At 38.7% G+C, this 21,272-nt stretch overlaps 1 protein-coding gene across 11 annotated transcripts in view; it reads right to left on the bottom strand.

The window, feature by feature from the left end:
* FBXW11 (F-box and WD repeat domain containing 11) overlaps positions 1-21,272 on the bottom strand; it is a 149,775-nt gene that overhangs the window by 3,421 nt on the left and 125,082 nt on the right. For 9 of the 11 annotated variants that reach the window (XM_017547679.1, XM_017547674.2, XM_037745423.1 and 6 more), the window contains 6 exons: positions 13,439-13,557; positions 11,020-11,269; positions 7,667-7,785; positions 5,586-5,696; positions 4,293-4,371; positions 3,174-3,360 (listed from right to left, as the gene is read on the bottom strand). In XM_017547679.1, the coding sequence (XP_017403168.1) occupies positions 3,199-3,360; positions 4,293-4,371; positions 5,586-5,696; positions 7,667-7,785; positions 11,020-11,269; positions 13,439-13,557 (840 nt within the window). In that variant the 3' untranslated portion in view covers positions 3,174-3,198. Of the gene's footprint in view, positions 1-2,340; positions 2,564-2,602; positions 2,749-3,173; positions 3,361-4,292; positions 4,372-5,585; positions 5,697-7,666; positions 7,786-11,019; positions 11,270-13,438; positions 13,558-21,272 lie in introns of those variants that run through there. The other 2 variants (XM_017547675.2, XM_017547677.2) reach the window with 2 other exon arrangements.

Raw genomic sequence — 21,272 nt, 5'->3', positions numbered from 1 at the left:
GAGAGAGACTTTATAAAGCTTGAATACTTTTTATAAAGGTGATTTTTCCCAAAAGATTGTCGATTTTCATAAAGATCAAGAATCTTAGTAAGTTTTCTCAATGAATTCAAGATTCCATTTCATTTGCCACTGTTTTCCCATTAAGGATATTTAAGGGAATCTAATAATGGTCTTATACTGTCTTGTAATAAGAAAAAACAATAAATTTTGAGCTACTGAACACATAATACAACATACAGCTCTTAGGTGTTAGTAATTTTTTAAAAAATTACTCCGCAAATAAATCTATTGTTGCATTTGCAGACATGAAGATATTGTCACCTGCTATTTTACAGGTGAATATTTTACTGCAAGGATAAATCATCATTAGGGTAGTGTTTCTTATTATGCATAAATCTTAAAATATCACATGGCTACAGTTTTTTTCATGTTACAATAAATGAAAAGAATTTGAGGCCAGGTGCCATGGCTCACCCTGGTATTCCCAGCACTTTGGGAGGCTGAGGCAGGTGGATCACTTGAGGTCAGGAGTTTGAGACCAGCCTGGCCAACATGGTAAAACCCTGTCTCTACTAAAAACACAAAAATTAGCTGAATGTGGTAACTAAGCACCTGCAGCCCCAGCTACTCCCCAGGTCGAGGCAGGAGGATCACCTGAGCCTGGGAGGCAGAGGTTGCAGTGAGCCAAAATTGTGCCACTGTTTTCCCCGCCTGGGTGACAGAGCAAGACACTATCTCAAAAGGGGGGAGGCGGGGGGGAGAATTGAGAAAAGAGCAGTAAAATCTATAAAGCTGACGGCCAACATTGTCAAAAGTAATTCAATCTGAAGGGACAAATACATTTGGGATCTCACTGCTTGTGCTGGGATACAGGGAACCACCACCTTAAGCAGGTAAGATTTTTCCATTGACTTATAATTGATCACAACAAGGCAGTTGTTCTGAGGTTTCCAAAAAAGGTGGGTAGGAGGTAGGCCTGGTGGAAGTAACACAAGTTTCCTTTCCACCACAGCCAATAAGAAACGGCATTGGTGATCACTCCTTCATCTCTCAACCAAAGGAATCTTGTTCAGGGCACTTTTAGGTAATATATAGATGTTGTCAATTCATCTATTAAATACACCAGAAAAAGAAAACCATAATATGGATGTCTTAAATTTTGCCATATGCCTCTTTAAGCAGTTTTTACTTGGGTCCATTCCTCCTTCCCTATATTTTCTTAGGCTTCTTGAGAGGGGGAGATGGGGGGAGGAGCAATCACTCAAGAGATCCTTGCCTCCTGCCTCTGTAATTCCTATTTCAAGTCTCCATTCAATAATTAGAATAATTCCGCCATGTGGATTTTTCAACTGATTTATGAAGAATCTATCCGGAAAGAAACGAAAAAAAAAAAAAAATGAATTGAGGAAGACTTAAAAGAAGAAAAGAGAACAAATGGGGGGAAAAAAAGAATCTATCCAGAAAGAAAGCAGCAAAGCAGAAGATTATGATCAGGAACAGTCTGAATACATTCGAGACCAGTAACAAACAGCAAATAGGTAAGTGGCTTATAGGTCACTCCTGCAAGACAGACATAACCAATCATAACCAGTCCTTTGGGGTTCACATGGGGTCCCAGAATCCTTCCAAAGCCAGCACTCCTACCAGTCACTACTGACCAAACTGAGTTAGCATGGAGAAAACACTTATTTGCCATTCCTGATGCAGACCCTTGGTTTACTGCTAATAGATGGAGCAGGGGCAAGACCAGAAATCAGTAAGCTTTTTCTAAAAGGGCCATGTGGTAAATATTTCAGACATTGTAGGCCATAAGGTCTCTGTTGCAACTACTAAACTCTACCATTGAAGCACAAAAACAGCCACAGACAATACATAAAGGAATGAGCATGGCGGCATTCCAAAAATCTTTATTTATGGACACTGGAATTTAAATTTCATATAATTATTACATGTCATGAAAAAATATTCTTTTAATTTCTTTTAAGCATTCAAAAATGTAAAAACTATTCTTAGCCTGTGGACACGGGGGGGGGGGAACTTAATGGATAAGCAGAGACTAATTAAAAAAAAGAACAGGCAGTGAGTCAATTTTGGCCCCTGGCTATATATATAATTTCTTGACCTCTAGGTAAGACAAACTTCCTGGTCGAGTTCTATTTATTGCATCTGGAATCTTGATGAAAGAGTGTCTGAAAAGATGGTAACTTGGTGAATAGGTACCAGGAGTTCTCAATCCCTCCATCAAAAAATTCCTAATACTGCACATGAACTTTCTTAAACTTTTGAAATTCACTAAACAGGAAAATAGGTTATGACACAAAGCCACTGAGAATTAAGTAATGATTTTAAATAAAAACAAATTTTATTAATCACAATAGTCTTTGTATACATCTATTCATAGTAGTATCATTTTGTGTAAACATGTTCATTCAATCTACAAAGTTTAATGTGTATAGACTTCACTGGCCCTCAGCAGAACACAAAGAGTTGTCAATACTCTTCCTAAGTCATCAGTTCCTAGGACACAGCCAAGTAAGACTTCTCATCTTCCAGACTTAACACCCTTAGTAAAATCAAAACATTCTGTCATCAATGGTTATAATGATTCTCAGTGTTCCTGTAACCAGAGCAAAGGACTTTGCTTCTCAGCATATCTGTGTGTTTCATGGAAGCAGAATAGGTTTTAGGGATCTCTCAACAGATACTCTTCTTGGATTCATCCTTGAAAGAACGATGGTGCTGGGTGGACTGTGGTTAATGGGGAAGAAAGGGATTTTGAATGTTTCGTCAGATGATTTTTTTTTTTTAATAAAAGAACTGAAGGACAGGAAAGAAAGAGAAAAAGAAGATTCTTGCACCCCAAAATAAAATACAAGGAATCTTACTGGTGTTCAATTGATATGACCCTAGAAAACCATTTAGGAACACAGTTTTTAAAAACAGGAACCATGCCCATCAGCTGCCAATATGAAAACCCACACAATAAGCAGGATTCCAACTTAGACCTTGTATGGGTGTGACTATAAAGATCTAGCCTTACACTTGAACTCTGCAAAAGTTGACATCTAAAAGAGTCCTTGGTTGATATCACCAAGGAAACCAAATCACCAAATTTCCAGAAAGGGAAGGTAAATTCAATCAGCAAAATTGGAAGGGGACGGGACAGTACTCACCTGAAACGGGTGAAAGTGCAGACTGTTATCTAGAGATGTAAGTGTATGTTCTGGAGGGAGAACGGGTCTCATTCTGGGCACTGGGAGGCACATTTAAGAAATCCCAAATCAAAATAGTGTCATCATGGGAGCTGCTGATGATTTGAAACTCATCAAACTGTAGCCGAAACACACGTCCAGAATGTTCCTATGAAATATAACAACTTCATGAATAAAATGAGATCTTTACAGTCCTTGATATCTCACAATGAGAAATTTGGCAGAAAATAAAATGCAGCCACTTAAACAGACTTCCTAAGCAGCTGTTCGGAACTCACTGAGTTGTGTCCTTCATCCCAGGAACAAATGCTCTTCTTTCTTGTCCTCCTAGGCCTTTTCTTTCATTAACCTTTGTATCCTAGACTCTAATCTACCAATATTTCAAAGATCATCTCACAATGGGCCTTAGAAAAGTAAACAACAATATATAATACCCATTCTTGATACACTCTAAAAATCCACTGGAAAACCTAAAACCAGAAGAATAGTTTGTTTTAACACGACCAGGATCTGCCTCAAACTGCTGCCAGCATCAAAATTCATGGTGAAACAAACATTTTAAGTGTTCCCATTAAAACCAAGAAGAAAGACAGTTCTGCATGTTCTAGTCAATGCAAGAGATGAAGAAATAGAAATAAAAAACTACTAAAAATTTTTTTAATCTACCAATATTTTCAAAGGACTATCTCTTCAAAAATTTAACAGTACTTATACATAGTATAAAAATTTATATATAGTATAAAAATGTACTGTTATTAAAACATAACTACAAATAGTCACGTTAAGAAATCTTCCAAACCTACAAGAAGGAAATATTGCTTGCCCTATGAGGAAACCAGTGCCCTACAAATCAGGAAGCCTTCATATCTTAAGTTGAGTTACGTCTCCCCTTAGGAAAGTGCTCACGGTAATGTAAACATCAAATATTCTCTGATTTTGGCAAACAAAATGAACAGTGAAATACTCTGAAGGCATATTGTGAGACATACAAGCTCTCCTGTGATACGCCTAGACAAGGCTATCTGCATATGGTCATCCTCTAGCACAGGGAACCAATTTCCATCTCAAGAGATCACGTACCACCAATGTGCGCAAACACAACGTGCTTGCTGGGGCTCGCGGGTCAAGAGCAGCTTGCAAGTCCCAAACTTTAATTTTCCTAGAAAGGAAAATGAGATTGTGATTAGTGGAAAAGTGAACAATTTATATGCTTCCAAACATTTCCTTGACAAAAAGGAGTGCATCTGAACTGCCTATTATAAAAGCCAATGGGGAACATGCTTATGCTTTTACAAATTATCTGAACCAATTACACTTGATTTTGGAAAAATTAACAACCTACACATTCTCAGAATTGCTGAAATTTTAAAGAAATATTATTTTAAGGGAGATAAGAAAACAACTTTAGGTTATCTAAATTCAGTTCCAGGCTTGATAACCTATGTCACCAAATTCATTCATCAGGGGACTCTCTAGGGCTGAGTAGGTGTGGCTGACAGAAGCTAGGGCTCTTTGTGAAATTCCAAGGATATCTTTCTCCAAATTAAGCAAAGGCTGCAAGTTAGTAATCGGAGTACAAACAGACCAACGAACCCATTTGGAAAGTATATTTAAGGTCATCTGGAAAGATTTACAGTTGCCATTTGCTCATTTAAAATGTAGTGAGGTGTTTTAAAGAGGGTTTGTTCAATTTGCCAAAAGGGAAAAAGAAGAAACTTATTACTGAACACACACACACACACACACACACACACACACACACACACAGCCTGGCTTAATTTAGGGATAAAGCAAAGAAGTAAATACCCCCCACAGCTAAGCTATTGCTGGAGTTTACAGTGATTAAAAGCATAAGTTTAGGGGTGTGGCATGATGGCTCACACCTGTAATCCCAGCACTTCGTGAGGCTAATGCAGGCGGATCACCTGACGTCAGGAGTTCAAGACCACCCTGACCAACGTCGAGAAATCCCATCTCTACTAAAAATACAAAATTAGCCAAGCGTGGTGGTGCATGCCTGTAATTCCAGCTACTTGGGAGGCTGAGGCAGGAGAACTGCTTGAACTTGGGAGGTGGAGGCTGCAGTGAGGCAAGATCGCACCACTGCACTCCAGCCTGGGCAACAAGAGTAGAAAAAAAGCATAGTTTAGGAACCACAGTGGCTCTACCTCTGTGTGATCTGAGGCAAGATTTAGTGCTTCTTACTGGGCTTGAGTGTCATCACCTAACCAACTAGTATAATAATACCTGCCAACCACCATTACACAGAAACCTACCATAGGACCTGGTACATACAGAGTTGCTTAATACACAACATTAATTTTTCATCTTGATATAGTTACAGCAATACATCTGAAAATCTGAAACACATACCCATCATAGGCCCCACTGACAATCCTCTTGTTATCAAACCGGATGCATCGAACCAATTCTTCATGTCCCTCTAGGACTCTTAAACAGGCACCACATTCAATATCCCAGAGCCTTGAATGAAAAACAGACCTCTGTGAAACAATTTCCCACACATGATTCACACTATCTGTAAGTTTTTTATATTTTTACATCTGTGTCATAGAGATACAATTTTTTACTATCTTGGAGCTCTTTATTTCTATCTCACTTCCAGTCTGTACCACACATAAAAAGCTATATGTATACATTTATACCATCTGTGTGTTTCCAAGCACTAACCTAGGAGGAAGCCTTACTTGTTATTCTATTTCCTTTTATATGATTTGAAACTGTTTTTAATCATGTGTCTGTATTACTATTTCAACAAAATCAACAAACAAGAAAATTCAATTCTATTTAGTTTGTAGGCATTCTCTTGATGTCTGAGTTGAAAAAAACCATGTAGACAAATGGTATAGGAAGGACTTTTCTGGGGAGACAGGGACTGCAGGTGGTAAAAGAGAAAAAGCATGGATGATACATGGTGGGAAGGAAGATACCACATATAGCCAGGGGGTTAAGCTCCCCCCCGCCACAGGCACTTCTAGCCCAGTGTAGTCCATGAGGACCACTGAGGTTAGAACTGGTGGACCAGCAGGGGAGGTGGCTCTCTCCTGATGAGGCCTGGGGATACCTCTTCCTTGATACTATATGCCGAATACTAGGACTGACGGTTTATAAGGTCAGAGTGGGAGACTTATTAAGTACATGCAGTGTCCTGCTGGAAATATAAACCCATTGACTACACCCAAGCCTTTTTCTCTGCATATAATTTATATAACAGTTCTGGAATTAGAGATGTTTTTTATTTTTTCCTATTATGATTAATTTTCTACAGTATTTGTAGGAAAAAAATCATAGCTAGCATGTACAAAACAAAGTGAGCAAATTAATTCTATCATAACTTTTTCTCAGCTTCTCTACCAGTAATTCCTACAATACATCCAAAGGTATGTATTGTATTTTCTCAGCCTCTCTACCAGTAATTCCTACAATACATCCAAAGGTATTAATACAGCTGCCCTTATCAAATCTTAGTATCCGTGATGATAGCATCTCTAATCTGTGATCAGAGCCATTCAGTACTGCCACTATGACTCCAAAGTGGTTCCCTTCTATAAGCTGGAAGAGTAATACACATTACTATCTTGTAAAACCTCGACAATTCCAATGACGAAGTTAAGAACTGTTTACTGACGAAACATTAAGCAATACCTCAAAGCATGACGAATATAAGAGAATCAAGATTTAAGCTCTAAACGAACTTTTATGGTATCTTAAAGCCTAAAATGATAAAGCAGACTTAACAGCCATTATAGCTTTTTTGTTATCTGCTTGCCTTTAAAAAAATTTTTTTTAATAATCTTAAACCAAATCTTTATTTTGACCAAAGATTAGCCAATTTGATTATAAACCAAAGTTAAATTTAGTCACTTATGTAAAGCTACTAGCATATATTGAGACACTGAGAAAATGGCAGAGGATAATTAAGTAGATATTGAAGGGATGTTCTTAATAAGATACAAAATGTCTAAGGCTAGTCAGATTTATTAGAAAGCAGGGAGGCCGAGTGCTGGGAAGGAAAAAGGGAGGTAAATGACCTGACAGGAATGGATGATTCCATAATGCAGTCTTGGGAGAGAAAAATAAAGTATACTCCCATGTGTGAGGTAGGGAGGTGGGAATTCACAGGTGAGGGAAATCCGAGCCAGTTGGGCTGCAGCACCCTAGTCTATCCTGAAGAGCTCTGGTATTAAGTGATCCTGGGTGGAGCTGAGGTTATAAAACTTTCTGTACTGGGGGAATCTTGGAAGAACACCCAGGGCATACGCAGTTTTCCCACTTAAGTATACAGAGCCAAATAAATTTCTAAAAGTTACCTAAAGCTTTCTTATCTGAAACATCCCATTTACTCTGAGTTGTTTTGAGCATTACTACTAGGAGATGAATCAACAATGTGGCAAAAATAAGCCCGCTCTGTCAGCATACCAACTTCTACTCACCTAATGGTATTATCTGATGATCCACTAACAACCAGCCGATCCCTGTACTGGAGACAGGCAATGCCTCGCTTGTGCCCATTGAGAGTACGAACAAATTCACAGGTGCTCGTGCTCCAGACCTGTGTTAACAAATTAACAGTATTTCAAAGAATGAATGCAGAAAAGCCCTCCCACAATATATCTTTCTTAAAAAGACAGAGCTTCTGAGAATGACCCAATGATGTGATTATAAAATACAGTGTCTTCTAACTCAAAGTTGGGAGGGGGGGGAACAGACCAGATGGCATAAAATTTCCTTGGCTGCTGAGTGATAACACTGGAATAAAACACAGAAGGAAGCAAAGTCTTCAGTCTTTGGGATCTTTACAAAGAGAGTATCTCTGGATGGTTCGGACACTCATTTACCTGGAGGAAAGAGTTTGGGCCAGATTTTATGTTTTTATACCAGCTGACATGTCAAACCCAATGGAGCTAATGTAATAAAAGAGCTTCCAGCTGGGTATGGTGGCTCACAACTAATTCCAAGCACTTTGGGAGGCTGAGGTGGGAGAACTGCTTGAGCTCTGGAGTTCAAGACCAGCCTGTGCAACACAGTGAAATCCCATCTCTTCAAAAAATAAAATTAGCTGGGCGTGATAGTGTGCACCTGTGGTCCCAGCTACTCAGGGAGTTGAGGTGCAAGGATCACTTGAGCCCAGTAGGTTGAGGCTGCAATGAGCCATGTTTGTGCCACTGCACTCCAGTCTGGGTGACAAGGCAAGACTCTGTCCCAAAAAACAAACGAAACGTTTCACCTTTCATGTCATCCTCTTTTCCAGCATATTTTCTTGAACAGCTCCATTTGTTTTGACACATTACTTCTAATTGTATGTGTGTAGAATAATACACTCTTTTGTGACATCATCTGAAAGACTTACGTGTTCACAGACATCTTAACACATTATTAGACCAAAAATTCAGCAACCAGAGTGCCCTGAACTATCTTACCAGCTGCATTTGTAGCTGAATGGGATAAATAAAGATGAATGTAAAAGAATAGCATTGCACCTCTACCTCATACCTGAGACAGAAATTTAACTCAAAATGGATTAAGGACCTAAACGTAAGCGCTGAAACTATACAAGTCTCGATAAATTGAACATCATCCAAATTAAAATCATTTGTGCATCAGAGGACTCATCAAAAAAGTGAAAAGACAACCCACAGAAAGGGAGAAAATATTTGCAAATCATGTATCGCAGGAAGGGATTTGTGTCCAGAATATATAAAGAACTTATAACTCAACAATAAAAAGACAAATTACCAATTTTTAAAGTGGGTAAAAGATTTAAACACACGTTTCTCTAGAGAAGGTACACAAATGGCCAATAAGGATACAAAATGTTGTTTAGCATCATCTGTAATAAGGGAATGCAAAGCAAAGCCAAAGAAATACCACTGAACATATAGGGCATATAAAATAAAAGAGACAAATAATAACAAGTGTTGGCAGGGATATGGAGAAATCCTCCAGGCTGATATTATGAAACAGCTGTTTTGTAATAAAGCTCAAACCCTCTCAACTTCCAGACACTGGTCTCATACCAACTGGTGTGACTGTGGGAGTAAGTCACTGCATATAAATCCTAGTTGTTTAGCTTCCCAACTATCCAATCTAAAGCCTGATGCTACATACTTTGTGATTTGTGGGGTTAATTATATGAATGCTATCCAATGCTGGTCATGAAAAGGAGGTTCTTTGAGCAAGCTGAAACTCTCATATACCACTGGCAGGATTGTAAAATGATGCAGCGCCTTTGGAAAACGGTTTGGCAGTTCCTCAAAATGCTAAACATAAGACTGGGCAACAAAGTGAGACCCGATCTCTAGGGGAAAAAAAAGGTTGGGGGTCGGGGGTGTGCATAGTAGTGCCTATACTCCCAGCTATTCCAGGAGGCTTAGGTGGGAGCCTCTGGGGTCCCTGAGCTCAGGGACTGCTTGACCCCAGGTCAAGGCTAAAGTGAGACATGACTGTGCCGCTGCATTCCAGCCTGGGTGACAGAGTGAGACCCTGTCTTCAGACAAAAAAGAAAGTTAAACAAAGAGTTACCATCCTAAGATAATTAAAAACATGAAAACTTCTACAATATTTATAGCAGCATCATTCGTAGTAGACAAGAAAATGGAAACAACTAAAATGTCCATCAATTAATAACAGATAAACAATGAAACTTTATTCAGCCACTGGAAGCAACAAAGTACTGGCCAGGTATGGTGACTCATGCCTATAATCCCAACACCTTGGGAGGCCGAGTACTACTTGAGCCCAGGAGTCCAAGACCACTCTGGGCAATATAGCAAGACCCCATCTCTACTTAAAAAAAAAAAAAAAGCAGAAGGAACAAAGCTGATTATATGCTACAAGTCACATGGATGAATCTTAAAAACATTACAATAAGTCAAAGAAGCAAGAAACAAAAGGCCACATAGTGCATTCTTCCATTTCTATGAAGTGTTTAGAATAGGCCAATCCCAAGACAGAAGACAGATGATCACCGGGACTTGGAGGAAACACAGGCTGACTGCTAATGAGTGTAGGGGTTTTAGAGAGTGATGAAAACGTTCTGGAACTAGACAACAGTGATGTTATAAAACACTGCAAATGTACTAAAGGGCACGGAATTACACCCTTTAAAGTGTTCAATCTTATGGTATGGAAACTAAATCTTGGTAAAGTTGTTATAAAAACACAAGAAAGCTAAAAATTCAAAAAAGTTAGCTTGGATATTGGAATCAGGACTGCATTTACCATATCCTAGGGATCACCCTAGGCTTCAGCTCCTTGTCACAAGTCTGCCTCCCACTTTATAGCATGCTAAGCTTCTTGAAGGCAAGGACATGTCTTCATCATCACATCCCTAGCATCCAGCCCAGAGTCCACCACATGGTGAATAAATTAAATTGAAGCTCTGCCACTAACTAGCTGTGATGATCCCCAACACAATCCTTTACTCTCTGAGCCACATGTGTAAAATGGGGCAACACCTACCTCAAAAGAGTGCTAGAAGTGTTAACTGAGACAGTAAAGTAAAGCTCCCAACACAATACATACTCAACAGGTTAGCTCTCTTCCCCTTAAAAAAGTGATCAAGAATGTCATTTCATGAAATAGAAGACTGTTCTCTCTTCTGGACCCATGGCTTTTCCTCCTACCTTGCCTACGACTCTAGAGGTACACAGATGGCCTCTGGGTTCATGAGCACAAAGAAGAATAAAGATCTTGCTGGGTACCAGGTTGGTATAAGCCACTTCTGCTTTTTCTCTGTTCTAAAAGAGACAGAAGCAGGTAGGGTTATAACTGCAGACACACTTACTTTGATAGTCCTGTCACCAGAGGCAGACACGATGTACTTGTCATCAAAGTCTACTACGTTGACAGCAGCCCGGTGGCCAACCAGGACACGGCGTAAAGTGATATCAGTTGCAGAAGCCATGTCCCACACAGCAATGGAGCGGTCCTTGGAACAGGTCACCATCAGTCCATTGCTGAAGCGTAAGTGCAGTACAGCCTCATTGTGATGGATCAATGTGTTAAGAACTTCACCCGTGTTCACATCCCACACTCTAGTAGAGAAAAGAAAAGCATGATGCTTAATTATTGAGACAGCCAGGAAATGATTCTGGTATCTGAGCTCTGTCCAGGTCTGCAATGGTTTGGATATGGTTTGACTCCACCAAATCTCATGATGAAATTGATCCTCAATGTTGGAGGTGGGGCCTGGCAGGAGGTGTCTGGGTCATGGTGGTGGATCACTCATGAATGGCTTGGTGCTATCCTCATAGGAGGGAGTTCACTCTTAGTTCCTGAGAGAACTGGTTGTTGAAAAGGGCCTAGCATCTCCTCCCTCTCTCTTGCTTCCCTCTCACATGTAATCTGCACACGCTGGCTCCCCTTTGCCTTTTGCCATGAGCAGAGGTAGCTCAAAACCCTCATCAGAAGCAGATACTGGTACCATGCTTCTTGGAGAGCCTGCAGAACCATGAGTCAAATAAATCCCTTTTCTTTATAAATTACCAAGCCTCAGGTATTCCTTTATAGCAACATAAATGGACAAAGACAGGGCCCATTCTTAATGAACCTAAGGACATGATTAAAAGGGGGCCCTAAAAGCAATGTCTTTATTGCTGAGAGGTGCTGAGATGGTTTCAAACAAGGTGGCTAATTCTGGCTCTGCTCGAGTTTAGGTATATTTAGCAGTCAGGTATTCAGAGATAGTGTTCACAGGCTCGTGCTGATAGAAAAGATGATTCCTTCAAGAAAGTAAATTTTGCAGTGAGTCTGAGATGACTGAAAGAAGGAATCTTAATGGCTGAAGAACTGAGAATGGTTCCAAGCTTATGGTTCTCGTTGACCGCTGACAGGCCTCTTAGTCTATTATTTATCCACTGTAAATTGGTAAGTCATGATGCCTCATCAATCATCACATCCACTTCTTTATCCAGCTGCTTTATGGACAAAGCCAGGATCTACCAACTGCTTCGTACATCCAGGGATTTGGGGGCAGCACTTCCACATCACAGCTTTTTTGTAACCCTCATTTCCTTAGAGGACAAGTTCACACAGGGCAGAGGAGAAAAGACTCAGGCCTCTGAGGCTGAGACATGATCTCTGGCAGAAGCAGTGGTATGGAAGCAATGAGTCCAGGGAAGGATACTAGGCGTGCTTTAAACAGGGGTGGTGAGAGTGTCCAGGAGTGAAGTGAGAGGCTAGTAACCACAATTAACTTAAAGAGAGTGAAAGGGGAGAACGTGGTTATCCAGGGACAGACTCAGTGACCATTCCAATCGCTTAGGCTCGTGTACCTGTAAAACAATCCTCTTCAAATATCTGACCCAACCCAGAAGAGCTGTTTCCTTCTCTTTCACATTTCCTCCAGCCACCAGTAGTCTTGCTGAGGCTTTCCTGTGTCACCTGTAACTCTAATGGCCTCATCACTACACCCAACTCCCTAGCCCATTTGGTGTGAAGAAATGTGTTTATCCCAAAGGTACAGGAATGGATATCAATAATGTTCCCTTTCTACTCGCTCACCTCTGCAGTAGAAGGAAAGCAATGACTTTGCTTTCCTTCTAGTGCAGAACATCGCCACTTTCATCTTCATTCTGCCACTGGGTGACAACTGAAAATCAGTGCTTCCACTACTGGCAAGGCTACATATACGGTCATGACTTGTATCAATTCAAGGTTCAAAATTTATTAATTCTGTGACGCTGAGCGAATTATTTAATCTCTCTGGTCTTGGTTTCCTAATACAACTCCAGAAATGAAGGTAACATCTACCTCTTCAGAAAGGTTGATGTGAGAGCTGATAAAATGATACAGAGTACCTAGTATACTATCTGCTCTCACATTTTACTTTCCTGGTGTTGCCGAAAAGATTCTGCAAACTGCTTCTGAGTCTTTCCGTATTTGTAGGTGGTGCCCACCACACTCCTAGAATAGCTGCCTTCCTCCTTTCTGCTCTGGACCACAGTTTCCCAAAAGGAAAAAGCCAGCCTAATACTTGGTATGTGCTCTTACAGGAAAGCATGTTGTCATCTCTACAATGAACAGCAACGCTCTTAAATTAGCTGTCTTGCCTAATTTGCTCAAACACATCTACAACAAAAGTAGTTTGAAACACAGCATGTAAAAATGTATGCAAAGTTGATGTATGCCTCTCCCAGAGAAGGATGTCAATCTCAGACTTTCTCAGGGAAGGCTTACAAGATCAATGAAGCCAGATCACTCACCTCACTGTAGAATCTGAAGAGCCAGTTACAATGACGCGCTCATCATACTGCAGGCAGAGGACAGAGCCTGTGTGTCCTGTTAACACTTTCAAACATTCCAAGCTGGTTTTATCCCAAATCTATTGAGACAAGATTAGCCACAAACAATGATTTATTATACTATATTTTGATGAGTGTTACTGTCCCACCTTATGTTCTGATTATAAAATGAAATACTTGGGTTATAGTAAATAAGAAACATTGACTATCAAACAGGTAAGAAACAAGTAGGAATACAGACAATAGTGGTTAACTACTGGGATAGATGTGTTATTTTGTTTAATTTGAACCCTTAGCTATTAATCTCATTACACTTATCAACAGCCTCATAAAGGGAACTTTTTAAAAATAAAATCTGTGAAAAGAATTCACTCACTGGCTGGGTGCTATGGCTCATGCCTGTAATCCCAACACTTTGGGAGGCTGAGACAGAAGTATCACTTGAGCCCAGAAGTTCAAGACCAGCCTGGGAAACCCATCTCTACAAATTTTATATATGTATGGTTTTTTTTTTTAATTAGCCAGGCATGGTGGTATGTGCCTGTACTCCCAGCAACTCGGGAGGCTGAGGTGACAGGATTGCTTGAGCCCAGGAGGCAAGGCTGCAGTGAGCCACAATCACACCACTGTACTCCAGCCTGGGTGACAAAGCAGGACCCCGCTTTGCCATTTTATGTCTCATAAAAATAAAGAAGTGGCTCAATCTCTGGAAAGCAACATGACAACATAACCATTAAGACCTTTTAAAAATGCATACCCCTATGTTTACAAAAATAAAAAACCGGAAATAAAATGTCCAACATTTCATGAAAGTCTCAAAGTAAACTATGAAGAGTTTTTAATGAGAAAATATCATGCTTCGTTACAAAGTTAAGCATTTTAAAAAATCAGAATAAAAATTATCTATAAAGTGACACAATGACTACATATATTGCAGAAAAGGGAAAAAGGATTAAAGGAAGTAAATTGTTATTAATGGTTGTTTTCATACTCCTGAGTGTTCCTTTTCTCGCGTCTTTTACTGCTTCCACAGATTTGTCTTCTCTAGAATGTCACAGAGTTGGAATCATACAGTATGTAGTCTTTTTAGATTGGCTTCTTTCATACAGTAATACACATTTAAGGTTCCTCCCTGTCTTTTCATGGCTTGATATATGTTCCTTTTTAGTGCTGAAAATTACCCGTTGTCTAGATGTACTACAGTTTATTTATCCATATACCTACTGTAGGACACCTTGGTTGCTTCCAAGTTTGGGCAATGATGGGCAAAGCTGCCATAAACATCTGGGTCCAGGTTTTTGTGTAGACATAAGTTTTTGATTCCGTTGTGTAAATACTAAGTAGCACAACTGCTGGATCATATGGTAAAAGTATGTTTAGTTTTGTAAGAACTGCCAAACTGCCTTACAACGTGGCTGTACCATTTTGTGTTTCCACCAGCAATGAATTAAAGTTCCTGTTCCTGTTGCTCCACATTCTTGCCAGCATTGGGTGTTGTCAGTGTTCTGGATTTTGGCCATGCTAACAGGTTTGTAGTGGTTTCTCATTGTTATAATCCACATTTCCTTGATGACTTATGTGGAACATCTTGTCACATGCTTATATGCCATCTGTGTATCTTCTTTGGTGACATGTCTGTTAAGGTCTATGCCTTATTTTTTTTTTAATAGGTTAATTAATTTTCTAACTGTTGAGATTCAAGAGCTCTTTCTATGTCTTTCGCATATATTTTCTCTAGTCTGTGGCTTGTTTTTTCATCCTCTGGACAATGTCTCTCATAGGGCAGAAATTTTTTATTTTAATGAAGTCCAGCTTATTCTTTCTTTCATGGATCATGCCTTTGGCACTGTATCTAAAAAGTCACCAACAAACTCAAGATCATGTAGGTTTTCTCCTATATTGTATTCTACAAATTTTATGGTTTTGTTTTACATCTAGGCCTTTAATCCATTTTAATTTTTGTGAAGTATATAGGATCTGTGTTTGTATTACTTGGGAGTAAGGGAGGCAATATGGTGTTTGGTCGGCTTCTGCCCCAATTGCTGAAGAGACTATCTTTTCTCCATTGTATTACCTTTGTTCCTTTGTAAAAGATCAGGTGACTATATTTGTGAAGGTATGTATTTCTGGGCTCTCTATTCTCTTCCATGGATCTAGCTGTCCATTCTGTTGCCAGCACCACACCATCGTGATTATTGCAGTTTTACAGTAATTCCTAAAGTAGTATTAATCCTCTGTCTTTATTCTCCTTCAATATCCATGCTGGCTTTTGCTTCATATAAAGTCAGCTGGTAGATATCCACAAAATAGCTTGCTGAGTTTTTGATTGAGACTGCACTGAACCTATAGACCAGTTTGGGAAGAAATGACTGACATCCTCACAATAGTCTTCCTGCCCATAAGCATGAAATATCTCTCCATTTATTTAGTTGTTTGATTTCTTGAATCACAGTCTAACAGTTTTCGTCACATAGATCTTACAAATATTTTGTTAGATTTATACCTAAGTTTTTCATTTGGGGTGGGGGAGTTCTAATAGGAATGTTATTGTGTTTTTTGTTTTGGGGTGGGGATGCTAATATAAATGTTATTGTGTTTTTTGTTTTGTTTTTTGAGATGGAGTCTCGCTCTGTCACCTAAGCTGGAGTGTAGTGGTGCGATCTTGGCTCACTGCAACCTCCACCTCCCAGGTTCAAGTGATTCTCCTGTCTCAGCCTCCTGAGTAGCTACAACTACAGGTACATGCCACGAGGCCCAGCTAATTTTTGTATTTTTAGTAGGGACAAGGTTTCACCATGTTGGCCAGGCAGGTCACAAACTCCTGACCTCAGATGATCCACACGCCTCAGCTTCCCAAAGTGCTGGGATTTCAGGCATGAGCCACCATGCAGTTATGTTACTGTGTTTTTAATTTCATATTCCACTTGTTCATTGCTGGTATATGGGTAAGCAACTGATTTATATATATTAATCTTGTATCCTGCCACCTTGCTATAATCATTTATTAGTTCTAGGAGGTTTTTTTTGCTGATGCTTTCATTTGTTTTCTACAATCATGTCATCTACAAGCAAAGATAGGTTTACTTCTTCCTTCTTGATTTGTATACCTTTTATTTCCTCTTGTCTTACTGTGTTATCTAGTTCTAATACAATGTTGAAAAGTAGTGGTGAGTAGAAACATCGTTGCCTTATTCCTGATCTTAGTGAGAAAGTTTCACATTTCTCAGCATTGAGTATGATATCAGCTATACGCTTTTTGTAGATACTCTTTATCACGTTAAGAAAGAGTTCTCCTCTATTCATAGTTTACTAAGGGTTTTTAACATGAATGAGTGTTCAATTTTGTCAAATGCCTTTTCTGCATCTATTGATATGATTTTCTTTTTTGGCTTATTGATATGATGGATTATATTAATTGATTCTTGAAGGTTAAATGTGAAGGTAAGCCTTGCATACCTGGGAGAAATACTTGTTCATATTTAATGCATCTTTTAATATATTGTTGGACTGGGTTTGCCAATATTTTGTTGAGGATTTTTGTGTCCACACTCATGAGTGATATTAGTCTGTGGTTTTCTTTTCTTATAATGTCTTTGTCTAGTTCAGTACTAAGGTAATTTGCTGGCCTCATAGAATGAGCAAGGAAATATTCTCTCTGCTTCTATCTTTTGGAAGAGGTTGTAGAGAACTGGTGTTATTTCTTGCTTAAATGTTTGGAAGAATTCACCAGTAACCAATCTGGGCCTAATGCTTTCTGTTTTGAAAGGTAATTAATTATTGACTCAATTTCTTCAATAGATAAAGACCTATTCAGATTATCCATTTGCTTTTATGACAATTTTGGCAGATTGTGTCTTTCAGGGAATTAATTCATTTCAGATAAATTATCAAATTTGTGGACATGGAGTTGTTCATAATATTCTTTTATTATTCATTTAATATTCATGAGATCTACAGTGATCTCCTGTTTCATTTCTATATTAGGAATTTGAGTCCTTTTTTTCCTACATTAGCATAGCTAGAGGCTTATCAATTTTACTCATCTTTTCAAAGATAAATCTTTTGATTTCTATAATTATTTCTATTGATTACCTGTTATCAATTTCATTGATCTCTGCCCTAATTTTCATTAACTCTTTTATTCTGCTTACTATGGATTTAATCTGCTCTTTTCCTAGTTTTCTAAGGTAGAAGCTTACATGACTGATTTCAGTCTTTCTTCTTTTCTAATATATGCACTCAAAATTGCAAATTCTCTCTAAGCTTTCACTGCATCTCACAGATTTTGATAACTTGGGTTTTCATTTTCATTTAGTTACACCCACATACATGCGCATGCACACACACACACACACACACACACACACACACACACACACAGGGAGGGAGGGAGGAAGGGGGAGAGAGAGAGTCTAATACTGTCACTCAGGCTGAAATACAGTGATGCAATCACAGCTTACTGCAGCCGTTAACCTCCTGGGCTCAAGTGATCCTCGCACCTCAGCCTTTTGAGTAGCTGAGACTACAGACACATGCCACAACGTCCAGCTAATTTTTTTTTTTTTTTTTTTTTTTTTTTTTGTTTGTGTATTCCTATGTTGCCCAGGTTGGTCTCGAACTTCTGGGCTCAAGCAATCCTCCTACCTCGGCCTCCCAAAGGGTAGGGGTTACAGACGTGAGCCACTGTGCCCAGCCTCAAAATATTTTAAAAATTTTTCCTGAGATTTCTTCTTTATGTTATTTAGAATTACGTTACTTAAAGTATTTAGACACTTTTCCAGCTTCTTTTTGTTACTGATTTCTAGTTACTGTGGTATCAGATTGGTCACTGTATTAGTTTCTAGCCTTTTTTTATTGGCTTTTAAAATTTATTTATTTTTGACTTCTCCATAAGTTATTGGGATACAGCTGGTATTTGTTTACAGAAGTAAGTAATTTAGTGGTGATTTGTGAGATTGTGGTGCACCCATCACCCAACCCGCAGATACTGTAATGTATTTGTAGTCTTCTATATCTCACCCCCCTCCCACTCTTACCCCCAAGTCCCCAAAAGTCCATTGTATCATTCTTGTGCATTTGTGTCTTCATAGCTTAGCTCCCACACATCAGTGAGAACATACGATGTTTGGTTTTCCATTCCTGAGTTACTTCACTTAGAATAATAGTCTCCAATCTCATCCAGGTCACCATGAATGCTGTTAATCATTCCTTTATATGGTTGCATAATATTCCATCATGTATATATGTGTGTGTGTCTATCACAGTTTCTTTATATATTCGTTGACTGAAGGGCATTTGGGTTGGTTCCACAACTTCACAATTATGAAACTGTGCTGCTGCTATAAACATGCATGTCCAAGTATCTTTTTTGAATAATAACTTCTTTTCCTCTGGGTAGACACCCAGTGGGATTTCTGGATCAAACAGTAGTTCTGCTTTTCATTCTTTAAGAAATCTCCACACTGTTTTCCATAGCAGCTGTACTAGTTTACATTCCCACCAGCAGTGTAGAAGTGTTCCCAGTTCACCACATCCACACTAGCATCTCCTGTTTTTAGATTATGGCCATTCTTGCAGGAGTGAGGTGGTATCGCATTGTGGTTTTGATTTGCATTTCTCTTTTTTCCATGTTTGTTGAGCATTTTTTCATACATTGCACATTTTTTCATAAGTTTGTTGGCTATTTGTATATCTTCTTTTGAGAACTGTCTATTGATGTCCTTAGCCCACTTTTTGATGGGATTGTTTACTTACTGATTTGCTTGAGTTCACTGTAGATTCTGGATATTAGTCCTTTATCAGATGTATAGATTGTGAAGATTTCCTCCCACTATATAGGTTGTCTGTTTACTCTGCTGACTGTTCCTTTTGCCATGCAAAAGCTCTTTAGTTTAATTAGGTCCCAGCTATTTCTCTTTGTTTCTATTGTATTTGCTTTTGGGTTCTTGGTCATGAAATCCTTGTCTAAACCAATGTCTAGAAGGGTTTTGCCAATGTTATCTTCTAGAATGTTTACAGTTTCAGGTCTTAAGTCCTTAATCCATATTGAGTTGATTTTTATATAAAGTGAGAGATGAGGATCCAGTTTCAACATCCTGTATGTGGCTTACCAATTATCCCAGCACCATTTGTCAAAAAGGATGTTCTTTCCCCACTTTGGGATTTTGTTTGCTTTGTTGAAGATCAGTTGGCTGTAAGTATTTGGGTTTATTACTGGGTTCTTTATTCTGTTCCATTGGTCTATATGCCTATTTTTGTGCCAGGACCATGCTGCTTAAGTATGATACCTCCAGATTTGTTCTTTCTGCTTAGTCTTGCTTTGGCTACATGGGATCTTTTTTGGTTCCATGTGAATTTTAGAATTGTTTTTCTTAATTCTGTGAAGAATGATGGTGGTGTTTTGATGGGGATTGCATTGAATTTGTAGATTGCTTTTGGCATATGGTCGTTTTCCCAATATTGATTCTACCATCCATGAGCATGGGATGTGTTTCCATTTGTTCATGTCATCTATGATTTCTTTCGGCAGTGTTTCGTAGTTTTCCTTGAAGAGATCTTTCAACTCCTTGGTTAGGTATATTCCTTTTTATTTTTTTGCAGCTATTATAAAAGGCGTTGAGTTCTTGATTTAATTCTCCGCTTGGTCACTGTTGGTGTACAGAAGAGCCACTGATTTGTGTACATTAATCTTTTATCTGAAAAATTTGCTGAATTCTTTTTTCAGTTCTAGGAGCTTTCTGGAAGAGTCCTTAGGGTTTTCAAGGTAAACATATCATCAGCCAACAGTGACAGTTTGACTTTCTCTTTGCTGATTTGGATGCCCTTTGATTCTTTCTTTTGTCTGATTGCTCTGGCTAGGACTTCCTGTACTATGTTGAAGAGGAGTGGTGAAAGTGGGCATCCTTGTCTTGTTCCAGTTCTCAGAGGGAATGCTTTCAGCTTTTCCCCATTGAGTATTATGTTGGTTGTAAGCTTTTATTACATTAAGGTATGTCTTTTATAGGCCAATTGTGCTGAGAGTTTTAATCAGAAAGGGGTGCTGGATTTTGTTGAATGCTTTTTTCTTCATCTATTAAAATGATCACATGATTTTTGTTTTTAATTCTGTTTATGTGGTGTATCATCTTTATTGACGTGCATATGTTAAACCATCCCTGCATCCCTGGTATGAAACCTACTTGATCATGGTGGATTATCTTTTTGATACACTGTTGGATTTGGTTAGCAAGTATTTTGTTAAGGATTTTAGCATCTATGTTCATTGAGTATACTGGTCTATAGTTTTTCTTTTTTGGTTATGTCCTTTCCTGATTTTGGTATTAGGGTAATCCTGTTTCATTGAATGAATTAGGGAGGGCTCCTTCTTTTTCTATCTTTTGGAATAGTGTCAAAAGGACTGGAAGCAATTCTTTGAACATCTGAAATTAATATACCTACTCCTGCTCTCTTTTCATGAAGTATCAGCATGGTCTATCTTTCTCCATTCACTTACATAATCTCTATGTGTCTTTATATTTAAAATGAGTTTCTTGTAGACAACCATAGTTGGGTCTTGCTTTTTGATCCCCTCTGACAATGTCTTTTAATTGGTACACTTAGGCCACTGACATTCAAAGTGATCGTCAATATAGTCAGATCAGTATCTATCATATTTGTCACTGTTTTCTATTTGTTGCCCTTGTTCTTAGTTCCTATTTCTGTCTTCTACTCTTTTTCTGTCTTTTCTGGTTCTGAGCATTTAAAATGATTTTATTTTCTCTCCTTTCTTAGCATCTGTTATACTTTTTTTTTTTTT

Source organism: Cebus imitator, unplaced genomic scaffold (genome assembly GCF_001604975.1).
Source record: "Cebus imitator isolate Cc_AM_T3 unplaced genomic scaffold, Cebus_imitator-1.0 Scaffold200, whole genome shotgun sequence".
Taxonomy (NCBI): Eukaryota; Metazoa; Chordata; class Mammalia; order Primates; family Cebidae; genus Cebus; species Cebus imitator.
This window is presented reverse-complemented; position numbering and strand designations above follow the sequence as displayed.